Raw genomic sequence first — 15,589 nt, forward strand, 5'->3', positions numbered from 1 at the left:
CACACGAGTCACCAACAGCTGCCCTATAACTAAAGTAACACTGATGGAGGAAAGTATGAAAAGGCCAATGGAACAAACAAAAAAGGGGGCAGCCTCTGCAAGACCCAACATGGTCATCATTAAGACAACCTCTATTAAACTAAAAGAAACTATTAACCAATTGATGCACCTTTCTCTACCCCAACTCAACCCAGAGTTTACAAAGCCCATTTTGTTTATTAAAATATAATGTGCACAGAAAAAGAGACATTTAGTGAATTGTCACTTATTTTACCAGTGGGTACCAAAATATTTTTTTCCCTTTCTCACATTGACGTATGTATGTCATAGAGATGTGCGTATGTCATGGCAATCATCTGCCCGTCGATGGGTTCTTCAACCAGAATTGGAATTTTGCCATCACAAACTGAACAATGATTAGTAGCTTCTGGGACGATCGACCAGCCCAAGTATGCACATTTGGGGTGCCCGTCATTCGAACCAACATGCCAGCGTTTGCTCAACGAAGACATGTGTATATCAAAATGTTCTTGTCGATGTGTAACAAAACGTTTTTTCTCCACAACGGAACGCCATGTGATTTGATGGAAAATAGATGATGGAACACAATTGAATTATATTTTAATACACAGAGCTTTGGCTTTCACAATTCAAGTACTGGCCATGGATGATGGGAATCAGAAAATATTGCATGGAATGTAATAGTCGAACTAAAAATTAGAACTATGGCTTGTAATAAATATTGTGTTGTTCGACTGATTGTGTGCACTAAAAGTTTGAATGTTACATTGGATGTATTCAACTTTATTTTACGTTGAGTTAAGAAATATAATGTCTTAGTAAATTCCTGACAGGAGTATTTTTTGAAAAGTGTACTTTTGTTTTCTTCTTTATGTGAAAAGGGAGTAAACATCTACTGTGCGTGTGTGTTGATCTTCCGGGTATTGCGTTTGGTAACACTATGACATTGTTGACAGGGTAGGTTTGGCTACGCTGTGCACCGACGTCCTGAGAAGAGGCGTAGCATATCGGTTTAACATGTCGATGTCAGCTTAAGGGGTGGGTGATCTGATTTACTGCCGTGAGGGCATTTGAATTTAGGGTGATGGATCAATGGAGGAGATTATCAGAAGAGCGTTTCGCATGTGTAAATGTCATAAAATCGAAGGGAAGATGTAGTGCAAAAACATTTCTGATCGATTGATATATGCTCAAAAACATATGCCACATCCATTGGACCAATTTCCTTGCCCATGCTTGTCGTGATGGGAACACATTGTACGTATTCTGCCATGGGGCATTAGCAAAGTGTGTGTGTGTGTGTGTGTGTGTGTGTGTGTCGAAGCCAACAATTGCAGACTCTTCTTTCTTATCAACAATGCACATGTATTCATAAGGTCAAAGGTGTGTTTCAGACTCCTTTTGCTTCCCTAAAGTCCTGTATCTCCACTTGAAGAGGCAAATTACCTTTTGCTACCTGTTGCATTCATTCAGAAAGCTTCTCAAACCTCTGTTTTGCAGAGTGGCATCTTGCATTCTAGAGTACTGTGCCAATGCTGGTGTTCACCTATCTTTAATCACCATTAGCACCCAGAGTGGAACTGTAAAATCCTGGAAGCTAATCAGGACCTAGGTATTCTAGGCATTATCCATTGGTGTGACCATGGATCCTGCTGGCTGGCTATATTCTGTCAATCCCTCTAGGTTGCACTAACAGACACCCTGTTCCCTTCCACCACTCGCTGTTCACCCTCTGCCTTGTCTCCACTGCCAGCCTCCAGTGAGAAGAAAGAGGTAGCAGGAATAGTTTTATAGGCCTCTTCTTCAATGCCGGCCTGTGGCAAAGACCAAGAGGACCATGCACTACTCACCCCAGATATGTTTCTGATTCTCGTGTCATTAGTGACACTCCCTTTATTGCTGGACATAGCTGCCTCCATTTTCTCCTGGCCACCACACTGAAGAGCAGCCTGTGGCAGTATAATAGACAACAGATTATAGCCACTGAACCTCCATGGGCCTGCTGCTCAGCGCCCATAACCTAATGTTTTTTTTGCATAATTTCAATTGTTTTCCCCCACAATACCTAGCACTCGACCGCGCAGCAAGGTGCTAATGATATAATTGCTGCCAGTCTCTAGGCAATATGGGATATTATGATCCCTTATCCCTCCTTATGCATCTTCACTTTGCTCTGGCCCATAGGTCGGGTTTCCAGGTTCATAACACCTGGCTCTAGGCAATTATTGCTACCCTGTGGGTAATAGCCCCAGATGTAACATTCATACCGTCCTGAAAAATATCCTTGGTTAAAATGGTCCTACAAAAAGGCATCTGTCTTAACCGCCTATTTGGATTGAAACAATATAAACTATTTTATAGAATCTTGAGAGACAGAAAGTACCAACTGATGCACCAAAATTATTCTTGTGCAAGTAGTCCTTAGTCTTCCTAACAAACCTACTCACCATCTGTCTCAATCTCCAATGCTAACAAATGTATGAGTAAACAACTGAGTTGTTTGGTACCATTATATATACAGGGGATGTATCCTGTATCAGACCATTCCCACCAGGTTCCCCTCTCAGAAATTCTTATATATTTTGTTATTTCTGTTGAACTTCCTGCAACCAGGACATCCTATAAGTCTGTGAGAAGAGACGTGAAGGATAAGTGATGAGCAGTGGTGGACTGGCCTACAGGCAGGGAGTGTGGAGATTTTTTATGGTGGGCTTTTTTTCTGCAAGCACTCAGAATGTTTTGTACTTGTGCATGCAACACACAAATTATATACTATTTTCACTTGCAAGTTGTAAAATGGGGCCTCTTTGAAAAACAAAAATTCACGGCCTCTTTTGGTTCCCAGTCCACTCATGTCTATAAGAACACCTCTCCTGTGAGTTAATTATCGCAATACGGCATGTCTGTGTTTGAGTTGTGGTTATCTTGCTTTCAACACATGTGTTGGATGATCAAATATCTTTCAGTGTGCGATTTTTCTATGCCCATTGATCTATGAACTGACCCTTCCACTCTGTTGCTCTGCCCACCTCCAGTATTCCAGTTTTCACACCTTCCAAGCCTCTACTTAAGGACTCTAGGCAGACAGCATTGAGTAGGCTGCTGGTCATGTGACCAGGCCCTGCCATCCTCCCAAGCCTGTACTTAAGGACTCCAGGCCAGCTCCAGGCAGACAGTATTGAGTAGGCTGTTGCTCCGCCCACCACCTATTTAATCAGTCCTCCTTGGGCGTCCTCATCACCTGCTTCCTCAGCAAAGGATGGGCGAAGACAAGGACCTCACCTGTTTGTGCCTTTTCAGGCCCGATAGGGCCAAGGGCCTGACCCACTATCCTGCATTTCACCTACAAAATAATCGCTAATACTGCTATTCACCAAAAGACATAACCATGTGTCTCCTCCCTCTACAGCCCATCACCACTCTTGGTATGGTTCTAATAGCCAAGTGCCCAGGGCAGCCCCGGGAAGATACCATAGCGTTCCTCATCAATATTTCCTTTGCCCCCATCCAATGCACACGCCCTCTCATGTTGATTTATGCCCGCTCAGCAGTCACTCACGCTGCAGAGATCGCTGACCTCATCTCGTACAAAAACCTTGATGCTCTGTTCATCAATGAAACATGGTTTACCCCATCCTCCTACCCTAAGGCTACTGCATCCAACATGCCGACCTGCCAGGAAGGGCAAAAGTTGGAGTGGCAGTCATCCACAGGCCATGCTCCGTCATTCATACTCCAAGAACAAGCTCATTTGAATCACTTGCCTACTGGTTCCCTCTATCACACAAGGAATCCATCACCATCGACCTCATCTACAGACCTACCTCACAGGTACCTCACAGGTACATCTTTCATTGCAGACATCTCCAACTTGCTCTCCTCTGCCAACTTAGCACATTGTAATAATGTCTTTCTCTGTGATCTTAACCTCCCTGAATCACAGGCTAGCACCCACACTCAAAGCCCACTTTCATGGACCTTAAGCAAATTGTTCTCTCCCCACGCAAAACAAAGGCATCACCCTAGACTTAGTCTTCACATCATCCACCTGGATCACATGTACAGACCCTATACCACTTGACTGGTCTGACCACACCGCCATCCCATTATCAGTCACTCAACTACAGCTCACAAAGTTCAGGCTAAACGCCCCCTCACTCAATGCAGCTCATTCAAAACCTTCCTGGTCAGTGAGCTAGAAGCTAACTTTGTAGACTCCCCTCTCTGCCCCCACACAGGGAATACCTCCGGCCTTGAAATCTGCTATGAAACTGGTGGACACTCGGGCCCCCCTAAAATGTAGCCGGGCTAAAAACCAAACCATCCACCTTATGGCACCCCCCGTAGCTAGCCTCCAACAAACACTCAATCAGAGCCCTAGAGAAACTGTGGTGCAAATACTAGAACTCTGGAGACCTCCTCAACCTCGCATCTCTCTGCGCAAACCGGAGGATTCCGATTACCGAGGCCAAAGCGGCTTACTACTCCACCATTGTGGCAGCCTCTACTATGTGCAAAGCCCTCTTTGAAGTAGTAAAGCATTGTACCAAACCCTCACCCATCCCCGAGGTACCAGCAACTCTGGAAAAATGTGACAGAATAATCACATTTTCTATTGAAAAAATAAACAAAATCCGAGAGACCATTGAATCAACCTCTGACAGCATTCGCATAACTGCATCCCGGCACGCACAATGCCCTTCTGTACTGAATTCTCTCCTCTCTTTTCCCCCGAATCTCCTAAAAATGATTGCCTCCCTCAAACCTACTTATTAGTCCGATATAATTCCGGTCTCCATCATTAAACAATTTACGGGCCCTGCGCTTAATGCACTCCTCAGCATCATCAATGCCTCCCTCCCCGAAGGATAATTCCCAGACATCCTCAAGACTGGTCTGATGCAACCTCTTTTGAAAAAACCAACCCTAGATCCAGACGACCTGACCAACTACAGGCCCATTAAGAACCTCCCGTTTATTGGCAAAATCTTGGAAAAAGTTGTTGCGACACAACTACTCGCCACAATCAAACAACTGCACCTCCTAAATGACTATCAGTAAGAGTTCTGCGGCAAGTGTAGCTTTGAGACAGCCACCATCCAGATGGTGGATGATGCTCTCCAAATCATGAATAAGGGCGACTCATGCCTCTTCGTCCTCCTTGACCTCTCGGCTGCATTCAGTCGACCACCGCATCCTTCTCTCCCTCCTTGATGAGATTATCTGCATTGCTCCTGAGTTGGGTTACCTCCTACCTCTTAGGCACATACCAGGCTGTCCAGATGAACTTGTTGCATTCTAACCGGCTCACGGTCTATTGCGTAGTCCCCCAATGCGCCATCCTCTCAACAATCCTTTTCTTTTCTTCAACTTTATTAAGATTCAAGATTATTAAGCCATTATTACAGCCAAATAAAACAGTTACCCAACAATAGACCAGTCACAAAGTCACTTAACAATGGGCCATAATCACACCCAACGGCTGTTTCGTCCCAGCACCCAACTGATAACACGAACACCCAATCCAAGTCGAATCACCGGTATTAAGGTCAGCCCCGTCTGGGCCACCTGAAGACCTTATTAACCCTCTCAATCCTATTTATACCTGACCGTCCATTTCATGCTCATTCCAGGGTGGGCACACCTCTCCACATCATGCCACTCTCCAATCAGTGTCCTTCACATCTCTCGCTCTCCTGTACCCCATCCTCCCCCAACAGGCATATATCTAGTTCGGAATTCTTCCCTTTCAATATTCCTGCCCCTGCTGTGTATGGCCGCCGTAATCACATATATATTCTTCCCCGTGTTTATCCATTCCTTCTTGTTCGGGTGCATCCTCTTCCAATGCATTGCTAAACGCACTCTACCCGCCAACAGCAAGAAATGCATGAGTTGCGGCAGACTGCTATAATCCCCCTCACCTCCTTCCAAACCAAATAAGACCAGTAGAGGTGACTTTGTTCTGTGGACTCAGTCCAGCTCTTTGATCCAGCCCAGCACCTCATCCCAGAATCTCTGGACTCTCACACAGCCCACCACATATGCCAGTAATCTGCCCTTTCCCCCCATTCATGCCAGCAGAGAGGGCTCACCCGGGGGTACATCTGGGTCATGCTGCTATCTGTGGAGTAGTTTAATCGTGTGAAGTTTGTACTGTGATGCGATTGAAACTCTATATGCCCTGCAGCACATTTTCCGCCATGACATTTCATCCACCTCCAGACCCAAATCCCCTTGCCACTTGGTCCGAAGCTTCTCCGTGTTCCCCTTCCCCACCTCCACTAATGCCCTATTCATGGAGGAAATCAGCCCTTTCATATCCCCTGTTGAGTCTAAAACTTTCTCGAAGCGGGTCAGCTCCCTCTGTACCAGATCACTCTAGGACTCGGCCGTGACCACCCCCTTCAACTGAAGATACGAGAGCACTGACAGTTTCCAAATGCCTCCTCCAAGTCCACCAACGTAATAAACTGATCGTCCCTACACAGTTGCCCCACCCTTTCCAGACCCACCTCAAATCATGACTGAAACCTGTCCAGATTCGGGATCTGCTCCCTATCTCCTAGGGCCCAAAGATAACTCACGGGGAGGGCCACGCCAGAACATCCTTCATGTCTGGGCCCTTTTGCCAAATATTGCAAATAACGCCTAAGATGGGGTGTTCTTTAATCCTTCTCGGGAGAAACTTCTTCAGCGCCCATATCCATTCCCCCACCGTAGCCGGTTGAAGATGGAAATTGTCCAGCGCTACCCATTAGCGGTCCCTCTGGTCCCTTAAATGTGGAATAAGGACCCTAAGCTGCACTGCCTTGTAGTATAAATATATGTCTGGGAATCATACTCCACCCCTCTCCTTTGGGAGCAGTAAGGTTTCATATGCCACCCTGGACTTTTTCCCCTGCCACAAGAATCTCAGGACACAGAACCTCACGGAACTTGGAGTCCAGCATTTGAATTGGGAGCATCTGGAACAGATACATAATACTGGGGAGAAAGTTCAACTTTATAGTATTTAGTCGCCCCCAACTGTGCGTTTCTCCAAGTGTCTGATTAGCTTGTCGAGGAGAGGTGGGATATTTGCTTCATATAAGCCCCTCCCTTTCTTTCAGGAGGTTTATGCCCAGATAACGTAACTGATCTCCATCAACCATCATCCCCGGCATGGCCCGACTCTGCAGCCCGTTGTCCCCCAATCTGTCCAGGGGAAATGAGATGCACTTTCCTTTGTTAATTTTAGAGCCCGAAAGGGCTCCTTATTTCTCCACAATTTCCACCACTGCTGGGACCGAGGACATGGGGTTTCTGAGGTGTAGCAAGATATCGTCCGCATATAGCCCCAGTTTGTATTCCACCCTTGCCCCCCCACCCCACGAGAATCCCTACCACTCCGGGGTCCTGCCTCAAGCTCTGGGCTAGAGGCTCCATTGAGTGGGCGAAGAGGATCGGCGAAAGGGGACAGCCCTGCCGCGTACCCCTTCCCAAACCAATGTGAGAATTTCCCATTGACTGCTATGCAGGCCTTCGGCGCATAATAAAGCGCCATAATACTTGGCAGAAACTTGGCCCCTATCCCAAACTTCACTAAGACCACCCCCAAAAACTCCCAATCCACTCTATCAAATATTTTTTCAGCATCGACAGAAAGAAGCGTAGTGCCCCCCGAGCCCCCTCTGCCTTGGGCCTCTTCAATTAAGTGTAGGGATTCCCGCATCATGTCCGCTTCTTGCCTCCCCTTTTATAAAAACCAACCTTGTAGGAGTGCAACAACCACAGCATATGATCTTCAAGTCTTGAGACCAGGACCCGCGTGAATAATTTTGCATCCACATTGAGCAGTGAGATTGGGCGATAGGAACTGCATGCCCGTGAGTCTCTACCCTCTTTGTGTATCACCAAAATGAGAGCCTGTACAAATGTTTTGGGGGCCCGCCCAGTATTCAGGATGTTATTAAACAACTTAACTAAGTGAGGGACCAGGGAGCCTGCAAACATCTTATAGAATCCAGCGGGATACCTGTCCTCACCAAGTGCCTTCCCCAATTGTAATTTACGAATTGCCTGAAAGATCTCGTCTCCCACAATGGGGGTATCCATTTTCGAGGCTTTCTCAGGGGTCAGCGATGGTAACACTTCTTCTAGGTAGGCCTCAATCCCCACTCGGTCCGGCCGGTCCCTACCCTTATATAGATTTTCAAAGAAACCTGCAAACGTCCCCCCTATTCACCCCGTTGATGTATCTAAGGCACCCCCTGGCCCCTCCACTTCCGGTACCCACCTATCAGCCCACTGGCCATGCAGTCTTGCAGGCAGAAGGGCATCCGCCTTGTCCCCTTTCTCATAGTATTTCTGCTTCAGGAACTGAAGTTTCTGCGTTATCCTTCCCTCCTCCAGAAGCCAAAGTTCCTCCCTTTTTATCCCTTGCTACCTCTACCTATGCACCCCCTCCGAACCGTGTATTCTCCCTTCTTCTCTTTCCGCAGCCTATTCTCTAACAATGTCCTCTCTCTCTTCTTGCGGGCCCCTTCTCTGATCAATGGCCCCCGCCAAGTCGCCTCTTTCCCGCATCCCAAACCCATGGCCTGATCCACTTCCCCTGTGTTGTTTGGACGAAAATACTCCCATATCACCTCCTGCAATTCCTCCCTACACACTGGATCCTTCCAGAGGGACTCATTACACCTTCACCTAGAACCATTCGAGGCCAGATCCGTCCATGCCAAATCCAGGGACACCATATTGTGATCGGACCATGCAATCGTGTGGATGTCAGCTTGCCTCGTGACTTCAAGAGATCCCTGTATATACAAAGGTAGTCTGTGTGGGTATAGGTCCCATGAGGCACTGAATAAAAAGTAAATCCCTTTTCCTGTAGATGGGGGGGGAAAAAACACCTCACATCCTGCAGTCCGTGTGAGTCAAGGAACGTCTGCAAACTCCCCCTAACCCCTGCGAAATGGGCCCCATGGCAACCGACCCCCTGGTCCAGCTGTGCATTTGCCCACATAGAGGTCCCCTCCCAGAATCAGATGCCCTTTCCAACATGGGCTTTAGAAAATGCAGCTGGTCTTGATTGGGGGCGTATAGTGCCACCAGCGTAACTCGGGCCCCACTCAAAGAGCCTGTCAGAAATATTGCCCTCCCCTCCGCCCCTCTCCACAACTTTGTTACTTCCATTCTCAATCTCTTATGAATCAGGATGCCCATGTCTCCTTTTCTCGCCTTCCCCGAGCCCCAGTAGACCTGCCCCACGAGCCCACAGGGAATCTTTCTTTCCTCGCCTTTGGAGAACCACGTTTCCTGAAGGAAGAGAATATTCATATCCTGTCTGCGAAACACTCGCCAAAGGCCTCTTAGTTGGTGAATTCAATCCATGGACATTAAGCATACATATCCTCAGACCGTTCCCTCTATACTGGTCTGCCATTATCATACTGAAGCTTATTCGTCTGGGCTGACCGCCTTATATTCAAGACAATTTCTCCCTGGAACCTGCAAAGTCTCTGTAAACTCTTCCCCCTCCCAACACTTCCCTTACCCCTCTCCTACCCTCTCCCGCGTTATCCCCACACCTAGACCCCTCCATTTAACATCACTGGACGAACACCGGGCCAACAATAGGACCCGGGTCCTCTCGCAGAAAACCACACACATATGAGCCCCCCTACATCCCCATTCCACCGCATCAATTTCCCCCCTACCTTCCTTCGCACCCCTCTGTGCTGTTTCTCCTTTCAAGGAATACTTGCCCCCAGGTCCAGCCACTGCATCTTCCCCTGGGTCGGTTACCCCCCACCCCCAATACCTTCCGCCCAAATCTACACCCTTTTCGCAACAGCCCCCCGCCCCTCACTCCAACCATAGTGAACAAGAAAAAAAACCAAGAACCTCGGGAATGCCCTTACCACTGTCCTCCTCCCCCAGGGAGGTGGCACGGTATCAAAGTCAGGAAGGCCCAACCGGAGGAGAGTTCAACTTCCTGAATTTCCGCGAACCGGGCACTTTGCGCCTTTTTGTCACTTTTATACGCCATTGGCTGTCCTCACGGCCCTTCAATTCTCCTTCCGTTGGCAACTCCCCCTCTCACATCAATTCCCCCCTGACCCGCTGTGTATAATCCTCTGTTACCAGTTTATAGTTATAGGCATTGACCTCAAAGGATATGGAGAAGGGGAAGCCCCATCTGTATCTCACCCCCTTTTCATTCAGCCATTTCACTAGTGGGGGGGTAGGACATAGACACCTCTTCATCAGCGTGAGCGAGGACAGATCCTGAAAAATCGTGATTTTCGCATTGCCCAACACCACTGCGCCCCTGCCCCCTTGCTCTTTCCAGAATCTTCTGTTTGTCTGGGTAGATGTGGAAGCGAGCGAGGACCGATATCAGCCCCCTGCCCGACCAACCTGCTCTGTGCACCCTGTCAATTTTAGGTTAATCAATATCTTCATCCCCAAACAGAACTTTCGCCGTGTCATGGATGATTCTCCGCAGGTCCATTTCCGATTCTCCTTCTTTCTCTGGGATTCCCAAAAATCGCAGGTTATTTCTCCTCTCTCGGTTTTCAAAGTCGTCCATTTTAAGAGCCATTTCCCCCTCCCTTCTCTCCAGCTCCGCCAACCTCATACCCATCTGAGTCTCAAGTGTTTCAAGGGAGGATTGATTATTCTCGACTGCATGCAGCCTCTCGTCCATTTTGCCGATTCTGCCGTTGATTTTTATCCACTTTTCTGCCAATATCCGCCTCATCCCCTGATCTCTTCCAGGAGTGAGGCTATGTCTCTCTTCGTGGACACAGGGTCATCCCCTACCTACCTCCAGCATGATCTTATTCGAGGTGTCACTCTCTGATCCCTGCCTCCATGGGAATTTGAATTGCTCCAGCTTTGTCTTCCATTCCATAGGGGGGATGGGCCCTCAATCCGAAATCCACTCTGCACAGCCTCAGTGGGTACCCCCTGCCGCACCGCAACTGGAGGTTCCCAACACTCACTTCGAGAAGCACCTAGGTCTCCTCCAATGATGTTCCTTACCTGGGGGGGCACCGGGGATAGCAGATGGTGTGGTGCCTGTACCCCCCCCCCCTGACTTCAACCTGGACCTCTCATCTCCCCCTGTTCTTGCTCTGGAGCCCCTTGAGCCCACAAAGCAGTGGATCCCAGACAGCCTACGCGGGGCCCCAAGCAACCTTTCTGGCCCCAGTCTGAGTGCCAGGCCCACGCGCCCAACTGCTGACCCTATACAAGTGATGGGCATACGCCCCAGGCCGCAACCTGGGTGGGGGGTCCCACACCTTAGTTTCCGGCCTCGGGGAAAAGGCGCACACCCTTTCAGTCCTCCACTGAGGGTCTGACGCCGATCCTGTGGACTTTACACCTCAATTGTCACAGCCTCAAAGTCCAGGGGACCAATCCACTCAGTGGCCCCTTGGCCTCCCGGGTTGCCACTGACCTGGTCCCTCACCCCTTCAATCACTGGCCTCTTTCCAGGACCAACCCAGGCTAGCCGGGCTCCTTATTCCCTCCTTACACTAGCCCACAGGACTGTGTCCTTTACAGCAGAGGGGGTCGGGCGTGCTCTGGGACCCAACACCAGCTTCTCGCCAGACACTTCAAAGGTCCCGGGGCTCCTCCGCATTGCTGTGTGCTCTGCTCCCAGCAGCACAGGCCTCTCCTCACTTGGGGGGAAGCAGTTTTGCTTTTGCGCCTGCTGACTTCTGTACAGTGCGACATGCTTAAGCTGCCTGAATCCGCGCGCCCCCTGCTGGCCTCCTCAACAATCCTTTTTATCTTTTACATGGAGCTTCTGGGCACGCTCCAGAAAGATCTCAATATAGCCATCCACCAATATGCAGACGATTCTCGTGTACATGAGAGTAAAGAGCGTGTAGGACATCATTCGTCTCTGCGATTATCTAGCCAACATCCAGTCCCGGATGCCGACTGCCTATCTCTAACTAAACCCATCCAAGACGGAATTCGTCCTCATTGGTCTGCCCACTAAGAAAACAACTTGTCCAACAATGGTGGCTCATTGATATGTGCCTTAAAGTATTTGATCCACAACACTCAGACTTAGCAAAATCCTTAAACTTCACCATTGAATGCAGCCTGTCCTTCCAGAAACACACAGTTAAGAAAGTCCACATAGCCTGGCTCAGAATCGCAAACCCTTCATCCCGCTGCAGGACTTTTAGTGCAGACCCTTGTGGTCTTGCACATCGATGGGGGGAAATGGTCTCCCAGCTGCTCACTTGGCTCCCTTAAAAGCAGTCCACCACGCTGAAGCACATGTTGTTACGGGAGCACGGAAATTTGACTGAATTACCCCCATCCTACGCAACCTACATTGGCTTCCACTCCAAGCCAGGATACTGTTCAAGACTGCATGTATCATCTACAAAGCAGTCACAAGTAGCACACCAGCATACCTGGCGGCTAAGCTCCACATATCTGGTGGCACATGCTCCTCGTGCAGCAAATTGACCAACCGGCTTGAATCACATTGCATCCGCAAAGAGAGAACCTGCAAACAATCCTTCTCTTGTCATGCACCCACCCTCTGGAACACGATCCCAGTGTTGGCTCGGAATGCCCCCACAATTCTCCAGTTTTGCAAATCTCTCCAAACATGGTGCTTTCAACAACACCTTACCAAGGACTGATTCCAATGGGCGCACAGACCTCCTAGTACTGTGCTAACGTCAAAAGATGCCAGCCCAAATGTCGGTTAACCACACTCTGTACAGTGCTCCGCTGCTCCCAAGCTAGGTCTGTACTTTAAACAATAAAATTAATGTGTACTTCCTGAAACGTATCAATGTTTTTGTGTTTGCTATGTTGGGGATGCTGTAATTCTTACAGATATTTACGTTTCCGGGAATTATATTGTCCTATGTGGATTGGAGGGGTGTGATAAAGGGTTTGGTGATGGTCTTCCACTTGCATCTCAGACAAAACAGACAACACAAAGAGTTAAGGTTTTAAAGCAGTAAGATATTTAAATTAGTCAGGAAACTTTCTAGACTTCGTGTATTTTCTCTGCATGCCCCCGTACAATTGCCCTCTTAAACGGCTTTGCCTGAGTTTGTGCAAAATGTTTCAGAAGTTTCAACATCAACTTCTCTTGGAGCGGGCAGACTTGTGTTGCATAATCTGGCATTGTATTGCTCATTGTCCATGTTGAAAAATCACCAGTGATAATTGGATTCTTTTCCTGTTTCACATGGCTCTTGTAGAAACTAAGTGCTCGTGTGTTCTCTCAACAGGTGCAGCCATCGCTGGTGTTTACAGAGCTGCTGGGAAAGAGATGAGCTCCCTCGAGGCCCTCACGCTGGGCATAGGACAGACGTTTTGCGTTGTTGTGATTTCCTATATGAGGATTTTAGCGACACTCTAAGGGTGCTCTGGCAATACTGCCATCAAGGTGAATTGTGAATACCAATGAAAGAACCTATGGCAACCATTCACTTTGCAGGATGGAAGACTGCATAACTGTGATGTTTATGTTTCAGGCATTGACTGGTGGCCTTAATTAGCCTGGAACCTTATCCTTGTGCCACTGCAGAAATTAACATCTTTACCCGAAGAACCAAAGTTTCTGTTTAACATTCTATATTGCACATGTATGCTGCTGTTTGTTTTATGAGTGAAGACAGACCAAGTAGTGAACATGGTTAGTCCAGAAACTAGGTAAGAGGAGGTCTCCATGTCAACACCAATGTGCCTCTTTTGGACTTTCATTTGACTTCTCCTTCCCCTCCACCTCTTCTGTGAAGGGATGGTGTAGGATAAGTTGTCATTCTCATTCAATCCTTGGACTCCTTGATGCTACCACATCACATTGATATTGGGCGCTTCTGATATTGGTTGGGCATGCCACCTGGTTGTGAGATTTTCATGAAACCCCTTTTGAATGATTCATGGACTGGATTTTCTTATTCGCTTGTGGATGTGCCCAAATATCAAAATAGTCAGAAGTGAATGTGGAAAGATGCATTTTCTTTTCAACGGCTTACCTACTTAGGTGTGGCAAATTACCTTTTGCTGGTCTTATTGCCAATTAGCCAACACTTTGTAGAGCTGGTGCTCAGACAGCGGTCGATGAAAATGTGTTTACTCTTTTATTTATCAGAGAATTGGCTTTGAAGGCGAAAGGCATGGTTGACAGGTTTTCAAGTGCATTGGCCAATATTCACAAGGAAACTAGACTTGTCCATCAAGTCCACTGCTTGCAGCAGAAACCTCCTAGTTCTAAAGTATTACAGAAGAGCTTTTGTGCTTCTATGTGTGGAAGCTCTTTTATTTGCTTAACTGCAAACATATCCGGTGATTCCATAGTGCCTTAATCTTCACTTTGTGGAATCTCTGCGTATATATTGTTTCCAACTCTATGTAGGTATTGTATGCAATTGATTGTATCAAATGTGTTATTTATGATATCTCATTGAGCTGTTTAATTTTTCTGTATTCAGTCTTTCTAATCAAATATCTTAGGTATTTTTGTAACTGTTGAAATCAAATCCATCAATCTGTTATATAGCTGTGTATGTAATCGTTCGAATGTTTATGCATTTATATAACCAGTCATATTTCTTCTATACAACCTAATGCATCTATTTAACCCCACCTAATCTATTGTTCTTTTATGTAATCAAGCTAATCTTCTGTGCATGGCTCCACTTTCAATATATGTTTTGGGACCCACTTGACAGCAGATGAAAAGAACCAGAGGCATCAGAACAAAGTATATGGTGGAAGGCACAAAGGTGTCGAGATGTGTATATTAAGGTAATTTCGCTGGAATATGGTTATTCAAATTCAGGTAGTTCATACACAATTTCAGGTGCAGCAGGGAGATTCTCGAGGCCACTCGAGATTCCTAAAACATGAAACACCAGACACACACCAGCTGTTGCCAGCTGATAGCCCTATGCTGCACTCCTGATGGGGAAAACCAAGTCCCCAAGGTTATTTTAAGTATCTCGTGAACCCCATCCAACCCCAGCCAGGAGAAGTCTTAAGTCACGAGAGACCCCACTATTGATTAAATTACAATGCCACAAGCCTTCACTGTGTTCATAAGCTATTCATATGATGAACAAGGTATATGAAGCATCTGTCTATCTGCTTGTCTACAGAGAAGCACCACAAAGCTGGGACAAAACAGTTTATAGACAGATACATTATTTTTATATGTAAGTTAGACAATTTTACCAAAAAGAGCATTCAAATATTGCACCCACACTATTAACTCATAGCGTGGAAATCATTAGAAACAAAAATAGTTATACATTCACATAATCTCAAACAATGACAATATTCTGAGCTGAATCATAGTCCTCAAAAGCACCCAAATGTTCTCAGAATATCATTCGTGAAGTAGCACATTTAAACATGGAATTATTATGTGGCCATGTACAACAAAGTAGCCACTTAAACTCGATTGTCCTTCTGGGCAGTATAATTCTTTCTGCTCAGAATCTCCTAAACACAACCATGTGTACCGACGCGTTTCGGATTACGCAATAATCCTTCTTCAGGGCGGGATGTGTTAAAGTTTCAAAGTTGT

General features: G+C 47.0%; 1 protein-coding gene across 2 annotated transcripts in view; it reads left to right on the forward strand.

Annotated features, from left to right (window-relative positions):
- TMEM170A (transmembrane protein 170A) overlaps nucleotides 1-15,076 on the forward strand; it is a 173,292-nt gene extending 158,216 nt beyond the window's left edge. Inside the window, exon 3 of one of the 2 annotated variants that reach the window (XM_069604508.1) lies at nucleotides 13,287-15,075. In XM_069604508.1, coding sequence (XP_069460609.1) covers nucleotides 13,287-13,417 — 131 coding nt within the window. In that variant the 3' untranslated portion in view covers nucleotides 13,418-15,075. Of the gene's footprint in view, nucleotides 1-13,286 lie in introns of both variants that reach the window. The other variant, XM_069604510.1, reaches the window with a different exon arrangement.
- Nucleotides 15,077-15,589: the final 513 nt, after the last annotated feature.

The sequence above is a fragment of the Ambystoma mexicanum genome, chromosome 1p, assembly GCF_040938575.1.
Source record: "Ambystoma mexicanum isolate Mex_15411 chromosome 1p, UKY_AmexF1_1, whole genome shotgun sequence".
Lineage (NCBI taxonomy): Eukaryota > Metazoa > Chordata > Amphibia > Caudata > Ambystomatidae > Ambystoma > Ambystoma mexicanum.